This window comes from Perca fluviatilis, chromosome 6 (assembly GCF_010015445.1).
Source record: "Perca fluviatilis chromosome 6, GENO_Pfluv_1.0, whole genome shotgun sequence".
NCBI lineage: Eukaryota > Metazoa > Chordata > Actinopteri > Perciformes > Percidae > Perca > Perca fluviatilis.
Genome location: NC_053117.1, coordinates 12,413,798 through 12,431,038, shown reverse-complemented (window position 1 = coordinate 12,431,038; position 17,241 = coordinate 12,413,798). Strand labels below are relative to the sequence as shown.

The following is a 17,241-nucleotide window of genomic DNA, read 5'->3' as shown; positions in this document are numbered from 1 at the left end:
TACAGACAAAATAATCTGTGAATAAGGAAGAAGTAGTAGAGAAGAAGAGAGCGGAAGTTAAGTAAAGCAGGCTGCCTGGCAACAGAAGTAAACACATCCATGTTAAACACCGACATACCGCGAAACATTACATTTATCTACTCTAATCATTAACGTGACTGTCGTTTGTCTCCAAATTGAAATGACGAACTGAGAGCTCAGCGCACAGTGGGCACGTAGTTAAAAAAATTCAGAGGTGCACGGCAATGTCCGCGACAGCTTGCGGAGCCTTCGTGCTGAAAACGAGAGCCGTGGTTCGCGCACCTCACGCCAGGAACACCGCAGCTACAATAAACTAAGTTTAAGAGCTATTTCACAAAACCTAGATAGCGGATTAACCCGGGATGAATTAAGCCTTGACTCGGTTTTGTGTATTATAATGCCGTTGTTTTGTTTGACTCATATCTCCTTGTGTGAATAACGTTAATTTGACTCATTCTTCACAAGCAATCTAACGTTAGCACACAGCAGCAGAGCATAACAGTCTATGCAGCTGACATGTCATCTGAATAAATGTAAATGGACTGTTTTTATATAGCGCTTTTCTAGTCTTAACGACTACTCAAAGCATAGACTGTATCCATGCTGGGCTAATGTTAGATTGCTTGTGAAGGATGACGTTAATCACACAAGGAGATATGTTGTTGTAATTCAAACAACACAACGGTATTATGAATAACACAACTGTTAAGGCATGTCTGTAATATACCGGTAGGTCAATAATATCCAATACTGTAGATTAGTGCTTTCCCCCACAGCCCTGTCAGATTAACTCATGTACCCCTATATCAATTCCCAATGTGTTCCAAATGTATAACACTATTTATTATATTAAAGTGGATATTCTCACTTTTTAATGCAATTGAACTGTAAACATTTAGGTTGGTTTGGTCAGAAATTCTACTATTAGGCCTACAACTTGAATTGCGGCTTAATGTTTTCATCATCCATTACTTTCAGCTAATCATTTGAACTGTAACGCTGTGAAAATGTGAGTGAGTGTGTCAGGGTTGAGCACGCACAGAGTGCAGAGGTTGAGAGAGAGGGAGACATGACCTGCGCACAGCAGCGTCTACCTGCGCGCAGAGAAAGAGTTTTTGAGAGGGCACATGAGTAAAGTGCGTGAGAGGGGTTATTATTGCACGTTAAGATGGATAATAGCAAACATGCAAATACATTTATTGAGCATGGAATAGGTTTTTGTTTGCTCTAACAAAATTAAGTTTGCAAGTGTTAATTTCTGTTCAAAATGTAATGTAATGTGCTTGCAAAATATAGTTACTCACTCAGGAATGAAGCACATACATAACGCCATATCTTACTTGAGTGACATAATTCTGAACGCAAAATAAGAGAAAAGAGAAAAGAGTTCATTTGCAAAAACAGATAAAAGCCATTCTTAATTTTAATAAATCAAAACCAGTTTGACTGATATTCCTTTGAGTGCACAATAAAAGAAAATGATTTATGAAAATGAAGTAAGATAAATAAAACAGAGATCTGTTTTTGCAAATGAACCATTCAACTTTAGGGTTTGGTACCGAAACCCAAACGGTAGTATTTGGAACGGATTAGGTAGGTAGGTAACTTTTAAAATGCCATATTTTCCCTCTGGGCTCACCAAAACGGACGTAAAAGCATATTAACCATTCACTGCACGTGATCGCTACTAAACATATTACACTTGCTCTGCTAGTCTATCATTCAGGACAAGACCCTGTAGCCTGCTGGTGGGGGAGGGGGGACAGCCTCCCCAAATTGTCTGCCCTTTCAAACTCATACCTGTGTGTACAGGCCTCTTGGACACCATCTGAGAGAGTTTTGTTGTTGCCAGAGAAGGCAAATATGGTAATTTTTCTGCAAAAGAAATGCTAAAGTTTGAAGCTGGTTGGCATACCAACTCAACAACATTTATTTTGTTGTTACTTGTTAATAGTGTAACTGTTATTTGTTAAATTATTGTAGTTATGTTTTAGGTGACTTAGGTTTACTTATTATATATTAAAGTACTTTAAAACGTTAATATATTGTTCAATTTAAATAATTTTCAATTAAAAAAAAACTCCATAAAAGAGTTTTTCTTTGATGTCATTTTTCAGTTTTTCAAGAATCGTTTTAGGAATCGGTTAGGAATCGGAATCGTTTTATAAGTACCGGTTCGGCATCGGAATCGTAAAAATCCAAACGGTACCCAACCCTATTCAACTTTGACTGTTGCCTCAATAATTCCCATTATGGAACAAAAAAAATAGTGTTCATGCCATGTATTCTTTGCCAACAATCCCACTTTCCCCTCTATCGAGGCAGGTGGTTTATCCACAATAAAAATCAGCATTTCTGATGAACAGATTTTCAAGCCGATTGCTTTGCTACAGATATGTATTGATTTTATTTATTAAGTATTTACATATATATACTGTATATATATATATATATATATATATTTTAAACATGTAGCCTATTTATTTTTGTAAATTTAACAGACAAAATCAGTACAACAAGGCACATAACATAAAACAGAAAGGAGACCAAGGATCAAGTGTAGTGGGCCTCTGGTTAGCTCACCTGGTAGAGCAGGCACCGATATATAGAGGTTTACTCCTTGACGCAGCGGCCGCAGGTTCATCTCCGACCTGTGTCCCTTTGGTGCAGGTCATTCCCCTTCTCTCTCCCCTTTCAAGTCAAAGCTGTCCTATCAAAATAAAGGCCTAAAAATGCCCAAAAAATTATCTTAAAAAAAAAAAAAAAAAGATCAAGTGTAGTAGCTATAGTACCCACAGTCATGAGTATGTACATCCATAGGTGTATGCTTACACTAAAAACACACAGCAGTTGTTTATCTCAACACTGTATAGTACAGATGGCACACTACCGGACAAAATTTTGACCAAATATATATATATATATATATATATAAATAAAACACCACTCAGTCCAGCTAGTTATCACTCCGACCATCCACATCCATATTGTTATTCTCAAGGAAATTGAAGAAAACGCTCAAAATTTTCCCGAACTTGTCAAGCCTATTTTTTGTTGTTTAACTTATCTTTTCTAAAGCTAAGTAAAAAGTCATTCCCTTCAACCATTGCGATGTACCACAGGGTGTGTCCGATTTCCATGAGCAAGCAATGCATCGTTTGGCTTCTAAAAAACAAATATTCAGTAGAGATCTAACTTTGTTAGATGTTATAAAGCCGTCTGGGTAGAGATTTAATAAGCATAATTTAGGGCTAAGGGGCACCTTCTTGCCAGTGATCTGGCTTGCCAGGTCCAACACCTTCTTTCAGAATGAGAGTATCTGTGGACACTCTCACATACAATGAAATAACGTTCATTTTTGGTCTTTACATTTGACGGTATCTGGTATGTTAGGATTAAAGTGATGCAATTTAGCTGGGGTTATGTATAATCTACTTATCCATTTATATTGCAATAGTTTGGAGTTAGTATTTATGGATAGGGTTTGAGCTAGAGAACATGCTTTTGACCATTTCTCCTCTGTAATATTTTTATGTATATATTTAATGCGGCAGATTCTCACAAGCCGGATTTTTTTTCTAAAAACATGGCATTTCCTTATGTCAACGATCCCGTTGATGAAGAAGCTGCTTTACTTCGCAGGGTGTTATATGTCGGGAGATGATATTGAACCCCGACATTTTAATTTTCAGATAACTTCCTATTTGAGCGGTATTGTTTTCCTTCCCAGTCTGTTATGCATTCTAGGCTACATAACCTTATATCACTAACGTCACCCATCTTTGACATGCTCTCCCAGCAGATTATTTGTGACACATTAATTGTTTTGCAAACAGCAGTTTTCTTTACAACATTGGGGATGCAGAGCATATTAGTAAAGCCACTGTAAAGAGCTGTCAGAAGAGTGCATGTGACTCGCTCTGAAACATGTTTTAAACGTTTTTGGAGTGTTCCCTGGACACAAATCAGTAAGAGACATTAAAAAGGAGTTCCACAATATGCTATTATTGCAGGTGAATGATGTAAACCCTTTGAAATATAAAGATAATTAATTATAATTATGTTAATGATGTTCGTCTCCCTTAGAGATAGGGTGAGAAGCTCAGTCATCCGTGAGGAGCTCGGAGTAGAGCCGCTGCTCCTTTGCGTCGAAAGGAGCCAGTTGACGTGGTTTGGCATCTGGTAAGGATGCCCCCTGGGCGCCTCCCTAGGGAGGTATTCCAGGCACGTCCAGCTGGGAGGAGGCCTCGGGGAAGACCCAGGACTAGGTGGAGGGATTATATCTCCAACCTGGCCTGGGAACGCCTCGGGATCCCCCAGTCGGCGCTGGTTGATGTGGCTCGGGAAAGGGAAGTTTGGGGTCCCCTGCTGGAGCTGCTCCCCCCGCGACCCGATACCGGATAAGCAGACGAAGATGGATGGATGGATGGATGTTAATGATGGTGCTGCAGCCTCAGAATGGGATTAGTAGGCCTAGGACTTTTTCGCCCCGCAGTATTGCACCTAAATAAAATAGATTATTTATACCATTTCAACAGTAATATTAGGCTCGATGTTTTTTGCCCCCAACTGCTCCTTCCAGGTAGCGCTGCGACCACTGCCTTCAAGGCACCTAACCCTAACCTTAACCTTATGTGGTTGTTACCATGGTGAATCGTAGTATCATTGCTCCATTCATGCTGCCTTTTTATTGTGGTGGTGAACCTACTCTGAGTTGATTGAACAAACTCATATCAGCTGTTCTGATACCCAAAACTCAGAGTTTCCCATCTCAGGGTAAATCGTTAAACCTCCTTCCTGAAATAGGGCCCTGACAACAGACAAGGGAAACACAAAGACTAAATACATGAGGTAACGAGCAAACAAGGGACAGGTGATTCAACAGGTGAAACACATCAGGGCGGGGCAGGACAATCAAACAGGCGGTAAAACACAAGACAGGAAGTAAAACAAGACCAGACAAGACAGAAAAACCAGACTACCAAAATAAAACAGGAAACAGAAACATACAACCATGACAATGTCTATCAATTTTAAAGATAATTTTGCAAGTGAAGAAAGTCAATTTGTTGTAGGTTTGTCCTAGTACCACTTAGTTTTGTGCTTACTGAACTACATATCTTTTCTGACACAATAAACGTCACCTTGCTTGCTGCTTGGCGTGCTAGCTAGCTTAGCTATGTTACACATTGCATATTTTTATCACCTGGGAAGCGAAAGAATAGGCAAGACCTGTTGCTCATCTTGTGTGAGTAACGTTACAACCCTGTACGAAACACACAGGCATCCTAGCTGCTAGAGAGTGGACAACTTCAAGTACCTTGGTGTCCACTTCAGCGATGGTCTGACCTGGGTGCTGCATGCTCACTCGGTGGTGAGCAAGGCAAGGCAGAGACTGTTTTACCTTAGATGCCTGAGGAAATTCTAGGTATCCCCTCAAATACCGAGGAATTTCTACTCCTGCACCATTGAGAGCATCCTGACGGGGAACATTACTGACTGGTACGGAAACCACATTGAACAGGACCACAAGGCCCTACAAAGAGTGGTTTGTTTGGCTGCACATACAATAGGTGAGGCCCTACACTGCCTAAAGGATATTCACATCAGGCGCAAGAATAAGGCTAGGAAAATCATTAAAGATCCTAATCACTAATCAGATAACAGCCTTTACTCCCTGTTCAGATCAGGAAGAAGGTACCGGATAAAGTAGGCCATCACTGAGAGGCTCAGGAAGAGCTTCTACCCTCAGGCCACTGGAATCCTAAATGAGGACACTGCCTAAGACTAGTTAATTAAGGGATATCAATTAAATATATTTAGTTTTTTTAGTTTGTAATAAATTAAATATTATCAAAGCAGCAGACCATGCACATATCTTGCATCCGGCCCACCGGGAAAAGTCCCGACTGTCCTGATTGCCACTCCGCTACTGACTCGCCAGCCTTTTTTGCCCACGGCTCTGTTGTTAATGTGAGAGATTGCCACGCCCCCTGATTTGCATATAAGAACTGGAAATAAATAGAGAGGGAAATCAATAAATGTGGCAAATAAAAGGAAATAAAAGTCCACGGAAATAAATGTGGATTTAAAAAATAAAAGTCTTTTGAAATAAATAAATATGGACTTATGAAATCAAAGTACCATGAAATAATTAAAAGTAAAACCTTTTAATATATTTATTTAACTAATTGATTCATATTCATATATGACATGATGTGAAATGGCAGTGTTGTCAGTGCAGTGTTTCCCACAGAATTAGATTATATTTGCGTTGATAGCTGACCAATAGCTGGGGTGGGGGGTGCACGCGCGGAAAGAGGTGCAGAATTCTTATAATTGTACTAATATTAATTGTACTGCAAATATTTTTGGCAACTTTGTATAACCGCTTAAATAGACAATCTGCCCACAGTTTGGATTGTTTTGTGTCTCTTACACATAAGTCGATATTGACTAGCAGGTAATGTTAACGTTACGGTATGGTAACCTCGACAACGCAGCTGATAACATTTGCTAATGTTATATCCTTACTAGCTAACGTTAGGCGTTTTACATTAATAATAACATGCTAATAACTTGTTTGAATTTCTATGAGATTAAAAGCATGTTAAGAACATAATACATTAACCTTAAATTGAATGCATCCGTGTTGGAGAAATTGTTCTGAGGTGTTCATAATACCAGGGGTTTTCCTGGCTCAGAATTGGCCTTAGGGGGGACACATATGAAGCAGGGGGTCTGTGGGTCCTCCCTCAGGGAATCTTGAGCGTCAAAAACTTCATTTCCTGCACTCTGATACATTTTCAGGCACAAATTGTGGAATGTCAAGAAAAATACAAAATTCTGCAGGTAACAATTCAAAATTTAAAATGTAATGGTATATAATGCGGTAAGGGAAGGGGGCTTTCACATCTGACAACAAAGTCCAGTTAATTTGATTAGTATGAACAGGGCATAACCGTATCTTTTTCCCAAGGAGCACGTTATGCTCCTCAGTTGAAAAATGTAGGAGTGACTTAGGCCTACATAAGGTAACTGCTATTACTAGTGTAGCTAATTTGTACAATAATACAATAGTGTTATGAATACAAAACATTATTAAGTGTAATATTTTCTATTTTGAAATATTGATAAATTAATTGTCAGTGATGTTGAATAGCCTATAGGCCTACAGTAGTGTAACGGACCACCCCTACAGTTCGGCAGGCATGTGAACCGGGGATTAATTGCAAATGTAACCATCATAGTGTGAAATCATTGACTGTATAATATTAATGGACAGAGCATTTGTGACGTCACCCATTGGTTTGTGGAGATCTGCTATGAGTTGTTGAGTTTGCCATTACGGGCGCAGACATCCTGGTTGCGGATGTGACGATTTTTAGACGAGAGGGAGGAGTGAGGGAGGAGCTGCTTACACTCTACGTTACACACTTTCACTGGCAACTCCAATATGGCTCACATCAAGTATTAAAATGAACTGTACATGTAGCAGGACATGGAAAAAAGGACGTAACACGACATACGAGATGTTTTTAGTTTTACAGGTTATAAAACTGTCTCAATTTAATACGTTGCCCGCTGCGCAGACAGACAGCAGTTGTAGCTCCCACGGACGGAGAGCTCTGCGTCCAACAGCAGCGGTTTCTCACTGCGTTGCCGGTCCCCAGAGCAGCATAGTCACCTGGAGAGTCCGGCACAGTCTGACTCTGCAAACGGAGATACCATCAGCGATATACAGCGGAGTGTTCAGATCCAGTCAAATCTGCGCCAGCCGCATGTGTATACAGTAGTGAGTGTGGATGAGAGGGAGAAGGGAAAAAAAGGTTTTGGGGTGGGATTTTTTTTTTTTTTGTTTCGCTGAAATCAATAAGACGTTTTGGGTTGAAAAGGCAAAACTTTCTCTGTGCAGTAAAACCCCTGAATAAATACCGGTAATAAATTCATAATACTAACCTTTAAACTCTGGATGGACTCCAGCCTACTTCTCTGTGGGGAAAAAGCAATTTCTTCTTCTGTGTGAAAAAGCAACTTCTTCTTCTGTGTGTTAATTAGCGGATCGCAAACCAAGTTTAAGGCTGAATCCCATTTCTCTGTCTTACCCATCCCCTACCCCTTCGTCTTACCCCTAGCCCTTGTCCCTCGAAACAGAGTGGTAAGGGCTAGGGTTGAAAACATACCCCTATGAAATGAGACACCACTTGGTTACGGTTATGTCATCATACTAATCGTCGCTAGCTGACTGCTACATCACCAGAAGTGACAAGTATTGATCACAAACTTCCAAGATGCCGTCTGCATGTGTGTATATGTTGATTGCGTTGGTCATATGCATGTATATATTTTATAGTTCTTTTATGTTCACTTTTGTGGTGGTGGTGCAGATGCAGATGTTCTTATCTGTGTACTACTTGGGTCTGTTTGCAATAAATATTTTTATACACACTGCATGCTGTTTTATATATCTGTTTCAGTTATCACTGTTTTTTTGTTTTTTTTATTCTTTATTTTTGAAACATTGGGAGCAATACAATAGTCAGATTTACATTTATCGCATGGTCACAGTTCCAGTCTGTGGTCAAGATAAAAGTTCTCCAATTCCAACATTCCCATTTTTGTAAATATAAGAACACATTAGAACACAAAACAAAAGGGTGCATTACTATATGACAAATCTCTAATACATATAGGAGCTAAAGACAACAAACAATTATTTTGTTAATAAAACAAAATAAAAAAATAAAAAAGTACAGTAGAAGAAACCCTTGATTACCATCATCTTAAGAGCATTCAAGACAACATTCCTGCATGTAGTGTTTGATTAACATAGGATACCCATTTTGACCATAAGACTACAAATTTATTCATCTGCAAACAGAGTGAAAATGTTAGTCTTTCCATCTGGTAGATTTCATTAACACATTCAATCCATCTTTCCTGAGTAGGGGGATCATGGAGGAGCCAGTGTCTGGTAACAGTTTTCTTACAGGCAATAGTTAAAATTCTAAACAGATACTTTGCATAATCCGGTAAAAAGTCAGTTGTATCCAAAATAAAATTGGTAAACTTGAAGGGTATTTTCATGTTAAAAATATTTTCGATATCTTTGTGTATCTCTATCCAATATTGTTTTATTACTGGACAATCCCAGAGTATATGCCAATGGTTGGCGTCTTCACTTCCACACTGCCTCCAGCACTTAGTCTCCTCCCCGGAGCCAGAAATTTTCTGTTTTGGAGTAATGAAAAACCTAATCAAACATTTCCAACCAAATTCCTTCCATGAATATGAGTTTGTGCATTTCCACTGTGATATGCAGCAATCATTCCACTCTTTATCAGTTATTTTCATGTTACTATCCCTTTCCCATTTTGTTTTCACATATAATGTTGAATTTCTTTGTTTATTCATAAATCCCTTGTACCAGTTATCACTGTTTTGAATGTCATTGATTGTTCTTTCTTTGTTAACAAAAATCTCTTTATTGCCAAATAAAAACATAACAGGCAAAAGCATATAAAAATATATTATATTACAGAACCATTATCAACTATTAGAACCATAACTTACATGTCACACACATAAAAAGGCACTCAAATGTATAAAACTCAAAAAAGACACAAGAGATTCAGCCTAACCCTACAGTCACATTAGCTACAAGAGACAGAGAAACAGAGAACCCTCAGTAGTGGTAAATGGTTTGTTATGCTTGGTGAAAACCCCAGACAGCCTGAAGAGATGCACTTGTTGCCCTCTGTTGTTCAGTTAAAGTTTGGGTAATAATTCCGCTAAAATGGGAATATCCAGCTATATCCATCCAAGTGGCTATTTTTCTGTGACGGTTCTCTGACTGCTCAGGGTACGACTCTTTGAAAGTTGCATGCTTTGTGTTATGATGATGCCGGAGATTGTATATTTTTGCAACAGTGATCGTTTAATTGCAAATGAGGCACGCAGGTTTAGAAAGACGAATGCATACATCACTCCGTCCTTCATTAAAGCTACGTTTTTTTACATCAACTTTTTGCTATAGGCTCTTTGAGAGTGACATTTTTAGCTTACAACAAGCTTTTTCCACCAATCAGGACACGGCATACTACAGTGACGTAATCACCAATTTTAACCATCACTCCTCAGTGAGCTGCCACTTATGACAACCTTACACCAGGTTTTGCCCATCTCGACGGTCCGACAAAATCAAACATATTGATATCATAGTAAGTTTCAAGTATTGGTAGTGAAGTTAAATCTCGTGAAAATTGTCAACAACCAACGGGTGCGCTCCCTCCAGCACCAAACAAGAAGCAGCAAATGGCGAGTCAGTGGTGTTTATGGTTGCTATGGCGCCGCGCTAAGCTAAACGTTAAAGAGGGAAAGTTGACGATTTTCAACCCTTCTAAAGCGCATCATCCAACAGGAGATTTATGGCCGCATAAACGCAGACATTCAATACTGCCGCCATTAATCTGCATGTACGGCAGAACAGAAAATCAATCTGGGTTACATCTTTCAAAACGAATCTAATTGTAGTCTTGCAATTTGTGACCAGAAGTCGACCAATATGGGTTTTTCTCTGGCTGATGCCGATCTTTAGAAATCAGGGTCGGCCGATAGCCGATAAATGCTGCCGATTTATTTTGGCCGATATGTGCTTGTTTTTAAACCTCTATTTGAAAGAAAAATGTAACACTAATAATTAGTTAAGATACACAAAATAATAATTAGTTAAGATACACAAAATTTCTCAACAGAAACATTGATTGAACACTTGTATAGTTAAATAAAAAATGCATAATGTAAAAACTTATTGTATAAATAATGTATAAAAAATATATTAAATAAACGAAACAGGTAAGAAGAAAATAAACTTTTTAAAATAAACATGCATTTGCATTTGGCCTTCCCTGGGGTTGGCTGGATGAAGCCCTGCCATAAGGAGGTGGTTTTCTTTTCAGCCATCAGACTGTAATGACTAAAAAAAGGGGGAAAATACAAGGTTAAGTTAGTATTTTTGTATTGTATCTTCATCTTCAAGTCATTTTATAGATAGGTATAGATATAAAATCTAACTTTTTTTTTATAATTCAGCTAATAATACCGTGTACTGTAATAGTAAGTAATACAAGGCTAAAAACGTTTCTATCATCTTCCCAAAAACTGTCCTGAAACATGAATTTTTGGTTTGTTGGTTTTGTGTGACGGACAAAGCCAAATGGACATAACCTAATGATCGCAAAAAGGGGGAAAAAAAGACTTTGTACATTACACAGCCTGCATGCAAGGACGACACCGGCTACTAGCGGTGACGTTGTAGATGCTATGTAGGACCCAAAGACCATAGACACGTGTAATGAGGAAAGTTAATTGTGATAGCCATGTGCACTTTTCTTGCGAGATATTTCGACAATTTTGTTTGAGTTTCCGCTCTCACATGCAAACGACTAGTTGCATTTATATTATGAGCATTGCCAGCATCAACTATAGTAAAGTGCAATCACGCTTTTGACTCTGAACACGGTGCTGCTGCAGTGTGTGTGTGTGGGTGTGTGTGTGTGAGAGAAGGAGCTCCACTCCGCACACAGCCTGAGAGGGAGTGATTGATTCTCTCATACGAATAAGTAAAAAAAAAAAATTGAATTGTCGACAGTTATAAAGTTAGTTGCGTTGCACACACTGCTATTTTGAGGATGCATCATCAAAAGCATTAGTTGGAGCCTCTGGTCTTTCCGAAACGGTGTGCTTAGTAACAGCGCTAGCAAAGCAAAGCTAGTCCTTCACTAGTCTGATTTGGTGCGGTGGTCTCCCTTTTATAACTTAACTTATTTCTCTGCATTGAGTTGACAACCCTCTCAAATACAAGACACACAAACAGAACAAATAAAAGTCTCAGATCCACTGTTCTAAATTCAAGCTTAATTACTGTGACATGATAGCAACCCTTCTACCGTGATAATGCAACTTCAACTACGCTATCAATAGCCAAAGTAGCCGAACGTTATGTCTCCTATTCATGTTTTTTCTCAAAGTTGGCAGTAACATGTCATAGTTAACTAATTAAGGACTAAATATATAAGAATGTAATCCTTACTGTTTTCTCCAAAGAACTTAGCTCCTCCAAAGGCACTGGATGAGGTCTGCTCACTCTGCTGGTAATTGACTCTAGGGGCAGCATGCGTTGAACACAACAACAACATTCCCAGCAAGAGGCTGTTGCCCAGGTGATTATGTTCTCCCCGCGTTTTGGTTTCCTCCGGGTGCTCCGGTTTCTTCCCACCATAAAGACATGCATGCAACTAGGACTACAGTTGAAAATTAGCCGACTGGCTAACACTGGCGCATTTACAGAAATGTTGATTAATGTGCATTGTCCTAATATAAATAAACATATCTTCTTCTTCTACTAGGCTGCCCCCAGATGCGCCTGCCTATCAATCGGCTTGATATACTTGGATATTGGCCGATGCCGATTATGTAAAAATGCCAAAAATCAGCTGATTAATCCGATCGGTCACCCTCTATGTGTGACCTTCCAAGATCCCCAGTCTTTCCATATTATGACGTAAGATGTGAGATGATTGTCTTTAGATGGGAGATGGTGTCAGACTTTAGTCTTTTCAAAGTCTGTTCAAAGTCTTCTAGTGTATGGTAGGCATTAGTCTGAGATCATTTTCTAGTTAAGTAGACTATCTAGTTATCATTATGAATTTCCTATGGTTTTTTTTTAGGAAGAAAGTGAAAACATCAAACAATGATTAGCTATAAATACATTTTATTTTATTTTGTAAGCAGACACTGCCCCCACAGTGTCTGCTTAGAAAATTGTTGTCCCTTGGAAAAATGTAGTTGATGACCAATGCTTTATATTGTATGGTGCTCATTTTACTCAGTACAATTATCATGTTGTCCAAAGAGTATTAAAACATGGCAATGAGCCACACAATGGGTGCAATGGGTGTCATAACATGTACCATGTTTATTTTGACTAAATCCCACATACAACGTCCTTCTGCCCCAAATCCTCCTCAGAACACCAATTGTGTATTACAGCTGCTGTAGTAAAATTGGTGTTCTGAGGAGGATCCAGGACTTTGCCAACAAATTTGAACATCAACAACTTCTCAGTCCCTACCCCCTTTCTGCTGCAGCCCAAAACGTCTCCTAAGCCCCTTACACACAAGGGAGTTTGACAGAACTGCTGGCCGGCATGTCAGACAACTAAACACTTTACTCACCAACCGTAAAACGATGCTAACTAGCAGGCTAGCGTTAGCCATTTCAGCATCATATCAGACCGACCACTGTGCAAACGTTACTATTATCCTCACCAACATAACTTTGTGGACTTTTGACTACTAATAACCAAGTGAAAGATAAATCATTTATGGTAATAAATGGTCGAGAAGAAATGTGGCTACATCTGCATCGTTCTTAAGATCTTTAAAATCCCGGAGCTCACGCCACCTCTGAAAAACCACTCCAATATTCACCCGAGTTTAGGGAAACCTTTCTGCAGCTTGTGTGTAGGGAGGGGGGAGGGGGAGAACGCTCTTATATGCGTGTGCGTGCATGAGCAGTGATTGACACGCAGATAGACCCCCCCCTGTGGCCGTGATTGGAGAAAGTCAACCGGGAGCAGTGGAATTTTGCCAATCGCACTACAGGCTGTAGGAGGTGCCAGAGGAGCTGGATTTTTTTATATTACATAATTCATGTAGTTCTACTGGAACATAGGGTCAATTTCAGCAAATATGACAGAAAGTTAGTTTTATAAGACTTACCTACTGCATCTTTAATCCGCCTCTGAAAACAGTCCACAACAAATACACTATTTGTAACTGTATGTGTGAGCCATTCACATTACATAAGATTTACATCTTGAACAGAAACCAGTGGGTTTGGGGCTGAGAGCCACAGACAGAATATGTTGTTTGTGGCTTTTGGTCTTTTCATGGGATTAGTTGACACTAAGAAAAACATAGATCGACTTCTTACAACCGCATCAGTGTTGTGGAGTGAAGTGAACAGTATTAACAGTGCTTTCTTTGTCTCTGCATTTGTGTGTGTTTAGGCCAATGATGCCTCAGGGAACACGTGGAACTGGCTTTACTTCATCCCCCTCATCATCATCGGTTCCTTCTTCATGCTCAACCTGGTGTTAGGTGTGCTGTCAGGGTGAGTACAAACTGTGTGGATGACCTGAGAAGAGATGTTCTTTACATTTTTACCAAGATTTACCCCAATTTTAACAAGGGATGTGCATGATTAGTGGACTAAAAATTCAAATTCAAATCATCACATACAGAATCATACACAGTACAATGTGCAGTGAAATTCACTGTTTACCTGTAATAAAAACAATAACAATAAAATCCATGAAAGATAGTTATATACAACACAACAGAGTAAGAGAATAGAAAATGAGGTGGTGGCTGGGGGGCTAGCCACAGTTCTCATTGAGCAGACGGACAGCCTGAGGGAAGAAGGTCCTCCTCATCCTCTCGGAGTTTGTTCTCAGGCAATGATAACGCCTCCCTGATGGCAGCAGAGAGAACAGTGAGTTGCTGGGGTGACTAGGTTCCCTGAGAATTTTTGTGGCCTTAGCCTTGCAGCGCCTGATGTAAATGTCCTGCATATTGGGGAGAGGAGCTCTAGTGATCCGCTCAGCCGAGCGGACCACCCTCCTAAGGGCCAGGTGGTCTTTTTGGGTGCTAATGCATATCCAGGTGGTGATACTCTCTATGGCGCATGTGTAAAAGTTCCTGAGCACCCTGACGGAGAGCTTAAAGTCTCTCAGGCGTCTGAGATGGTGGAGACGCTGACGGGCCTTCTTTCCTAGGGAGGGGATGTAGAGCGACCATGTTAGGTCATGAGTGATATGAACCTCCAGGTATTTAAAGCTGTCCACCCTCTCCACCTGAGCCCCGCTGATCCTGAGTGGATGGTAGATCCTCTGCTGTTTCCTGCCGAAGTCCACAATCAGCTCTTTAGTTTTTGAGAGATTGTTTTCCTGGCGCCAATTCTAAAGGTGGTTGATTTCCATCAGGTAGGCTTTCTCGGTGATCAGACCTACCACAGCTGTATCGTCAGCAAACTTTACAATTATGTTGGAGTCTGACGTAGCCATGCAGTTGTAGGTGTATAACAGTACAGCAGGGGGCTCAATACACAGCCTTGGGATCCGGTGTTGAGGGTGAGGGGGCATGAGACATGGTGGCCCACTTGCACTACCTAGGGTCTGCTTGTTAGAAAGTTGAGGACCCAGTTGCACAGGAAGGAGTGCAGACCTAGGTCTCTCAGCTTAGTGGCCAGTCTGGTGGGTGTTAAATGCTGAGATATAGTCCGCAAACAGCAGTCTAACATAATTTCCTCATTTGGTGTCTAAGTGGGCTAGCGTTCTGTGGCACATGTAGGCTGTGGCGTCGTCTGTGGATCTGTTGGGACGATATGCAGACTGCAAGGGGTCTAGCATGGCAGGTAAGGAGGATATGATGAATCTTTTAATCATTTTCTCAAAACACTTCATCACCACAGATGTAAGGGCTATGGGGCGGTAGTCATTTAAACAGGTAGGCTGGGCTTTCTTTGGTACAGGGACTAGGATAGACTTTTTAAAGCAGGCGAGAATAATAGATATAGATAATAGACTGTGAGAGGGAGAGGTTGAATATTACCGTGAATACAGGTGCTAGTTGGTCAGCACAGGCTTTAAGGACACGGCCAGTAATACCGTCTGGTCCAGCTGCCTTCATGATGTTTACACTTCTGAATGTCCTTCCCAGGAAGGTAAAACGGGGGACATTTGATTGTTAGGAGCTCCAGGTTGGGTGAGCAGGAATGTGTGAGATGATGGACGTTTCTGCTGTCACACCAGTAGTTGTTCACCATGAGGGAGGTGGTGATAGTTCAGTGGATATGACACATGCCTTTGGTGTGGGAGATCCGGGTTCGATTCCCACTGCAGTACATCAACCAATGTGTCCCTGAGCAAGGCACTTAACCCCTAGTTGCTTCAGAGGTGTGTTACCTCTGATATATATATACAGCAATTGTAAGTCGCTTTGGATAAAAGCGTCAGCTAAATGACATGTAATGTAATGCATCTCCATGCAGTGAGAGGTGATGCAACTGAGAGGTGATCCGCTGGTTGAATTGCGTGGTCTGGTATCGAGGGTTGGTAACTACGTCTTAGTGAGGCAGATGATGTCTTGCATGTCCGTCTGCCACCTCTCCTTATCCTTTGCTTCAGGTAATGCAGATGTTGAAGCAGCTACTAAAGCCCCAAACATGTCAGAAATTTTGGCACATTTTGAGGAATCCGCCTGTAGATTCTTAATCTTTTTCTCCTGTAATTTCTCTGCACTTCCCTTGCGCTTTGGTGGTCGTTTGTCCATTTTAACGTGAATGCTAAACTTCCAGCATAACTATTACAGCTTCGTGTCTCAGGGTCGGGAGGCGTGGCCATAGTGGGATTCGTAAATTTGTGGCCCGGAGGGGGGAGGGGGGTTCCTGGATTTGACTAGGTCAGGCCCGTGCCAATAAAGAAAATTAACCAATGGGCCGCTGTGAGTTCTTTATGGGCCGGCCCCGCCCGGCAAAAAAAAAAGGCCTAATATATCGGCGATTCGGCCCAAAAGTGCGTTCGCCCACCGGGAAAATGCCCGGTATGCCCGATGGCCAGTCCAGCCCTGCTGGGCAGTGGTGTGCAGTGTGCCCTGTTCCTCAGCCTGTTTCTGATGCCTACCCGTTTACCTCTAGGCCTTCCCCATGACCTGTTGCTAGCATGTCCGTTGTTGTTATTGTCGGCTCTGCTAACGATGTCACTGGGCCAGCTTGGATCAGGAGTGAAACCTTCAGTGAGACGGCATGAGTCCTGTATGTTTAGAGTGTGTTGTATGTAAGTGACTTAGCTCAGGTTAGATTAGTAGGTTTAGTAAAAAAAAAACTGAAAAACACAGATGGAGCATAGGGCTGCTCGATTATGGAAAAAATAATAATCCTTATTATTTTGGTCAATATTGAAATCAAGATTATTTAACCTGATTACTCATTAACACAAGTTTCCAGGGTATAATCTGTTAGTGTCCTTTATCTCACAGAAAGAGTCTTTGGATCAGAATAAAATCTGTTTTACTACTGTGAGTTGGTTCAGCTTTACACATATCACACATAACGTTACACAGCTAATGAACAGTTCCACAGACGTAACACAATGTGCAT

The 17,241-nt window shown here is 40.6% G+C and overlaps 1 protein-coding gene across 1 annotated transcript in view; it reads left to right on the top strand.

The window, feature by feature from the left end:
* Positions 1-17,241, top strand: part of LOC120561038 (voltage-dependent N-type calcium channel subunit alpha-1B-like) — a 261,579-nt gene that overhangs the window by 124,247 nt on the left and 120,091 nt on the right. The window contains exon 8 of the mRNA XM_039804005.1: positions 14,093-14,196. Coding sequence (XP_039659939.1) covers positions 14,093-14,196 — 104 coding nt within the window. The remainder of the gene's footprint in view (positions 1-14,092; positions 14,197-17,241) is intronic.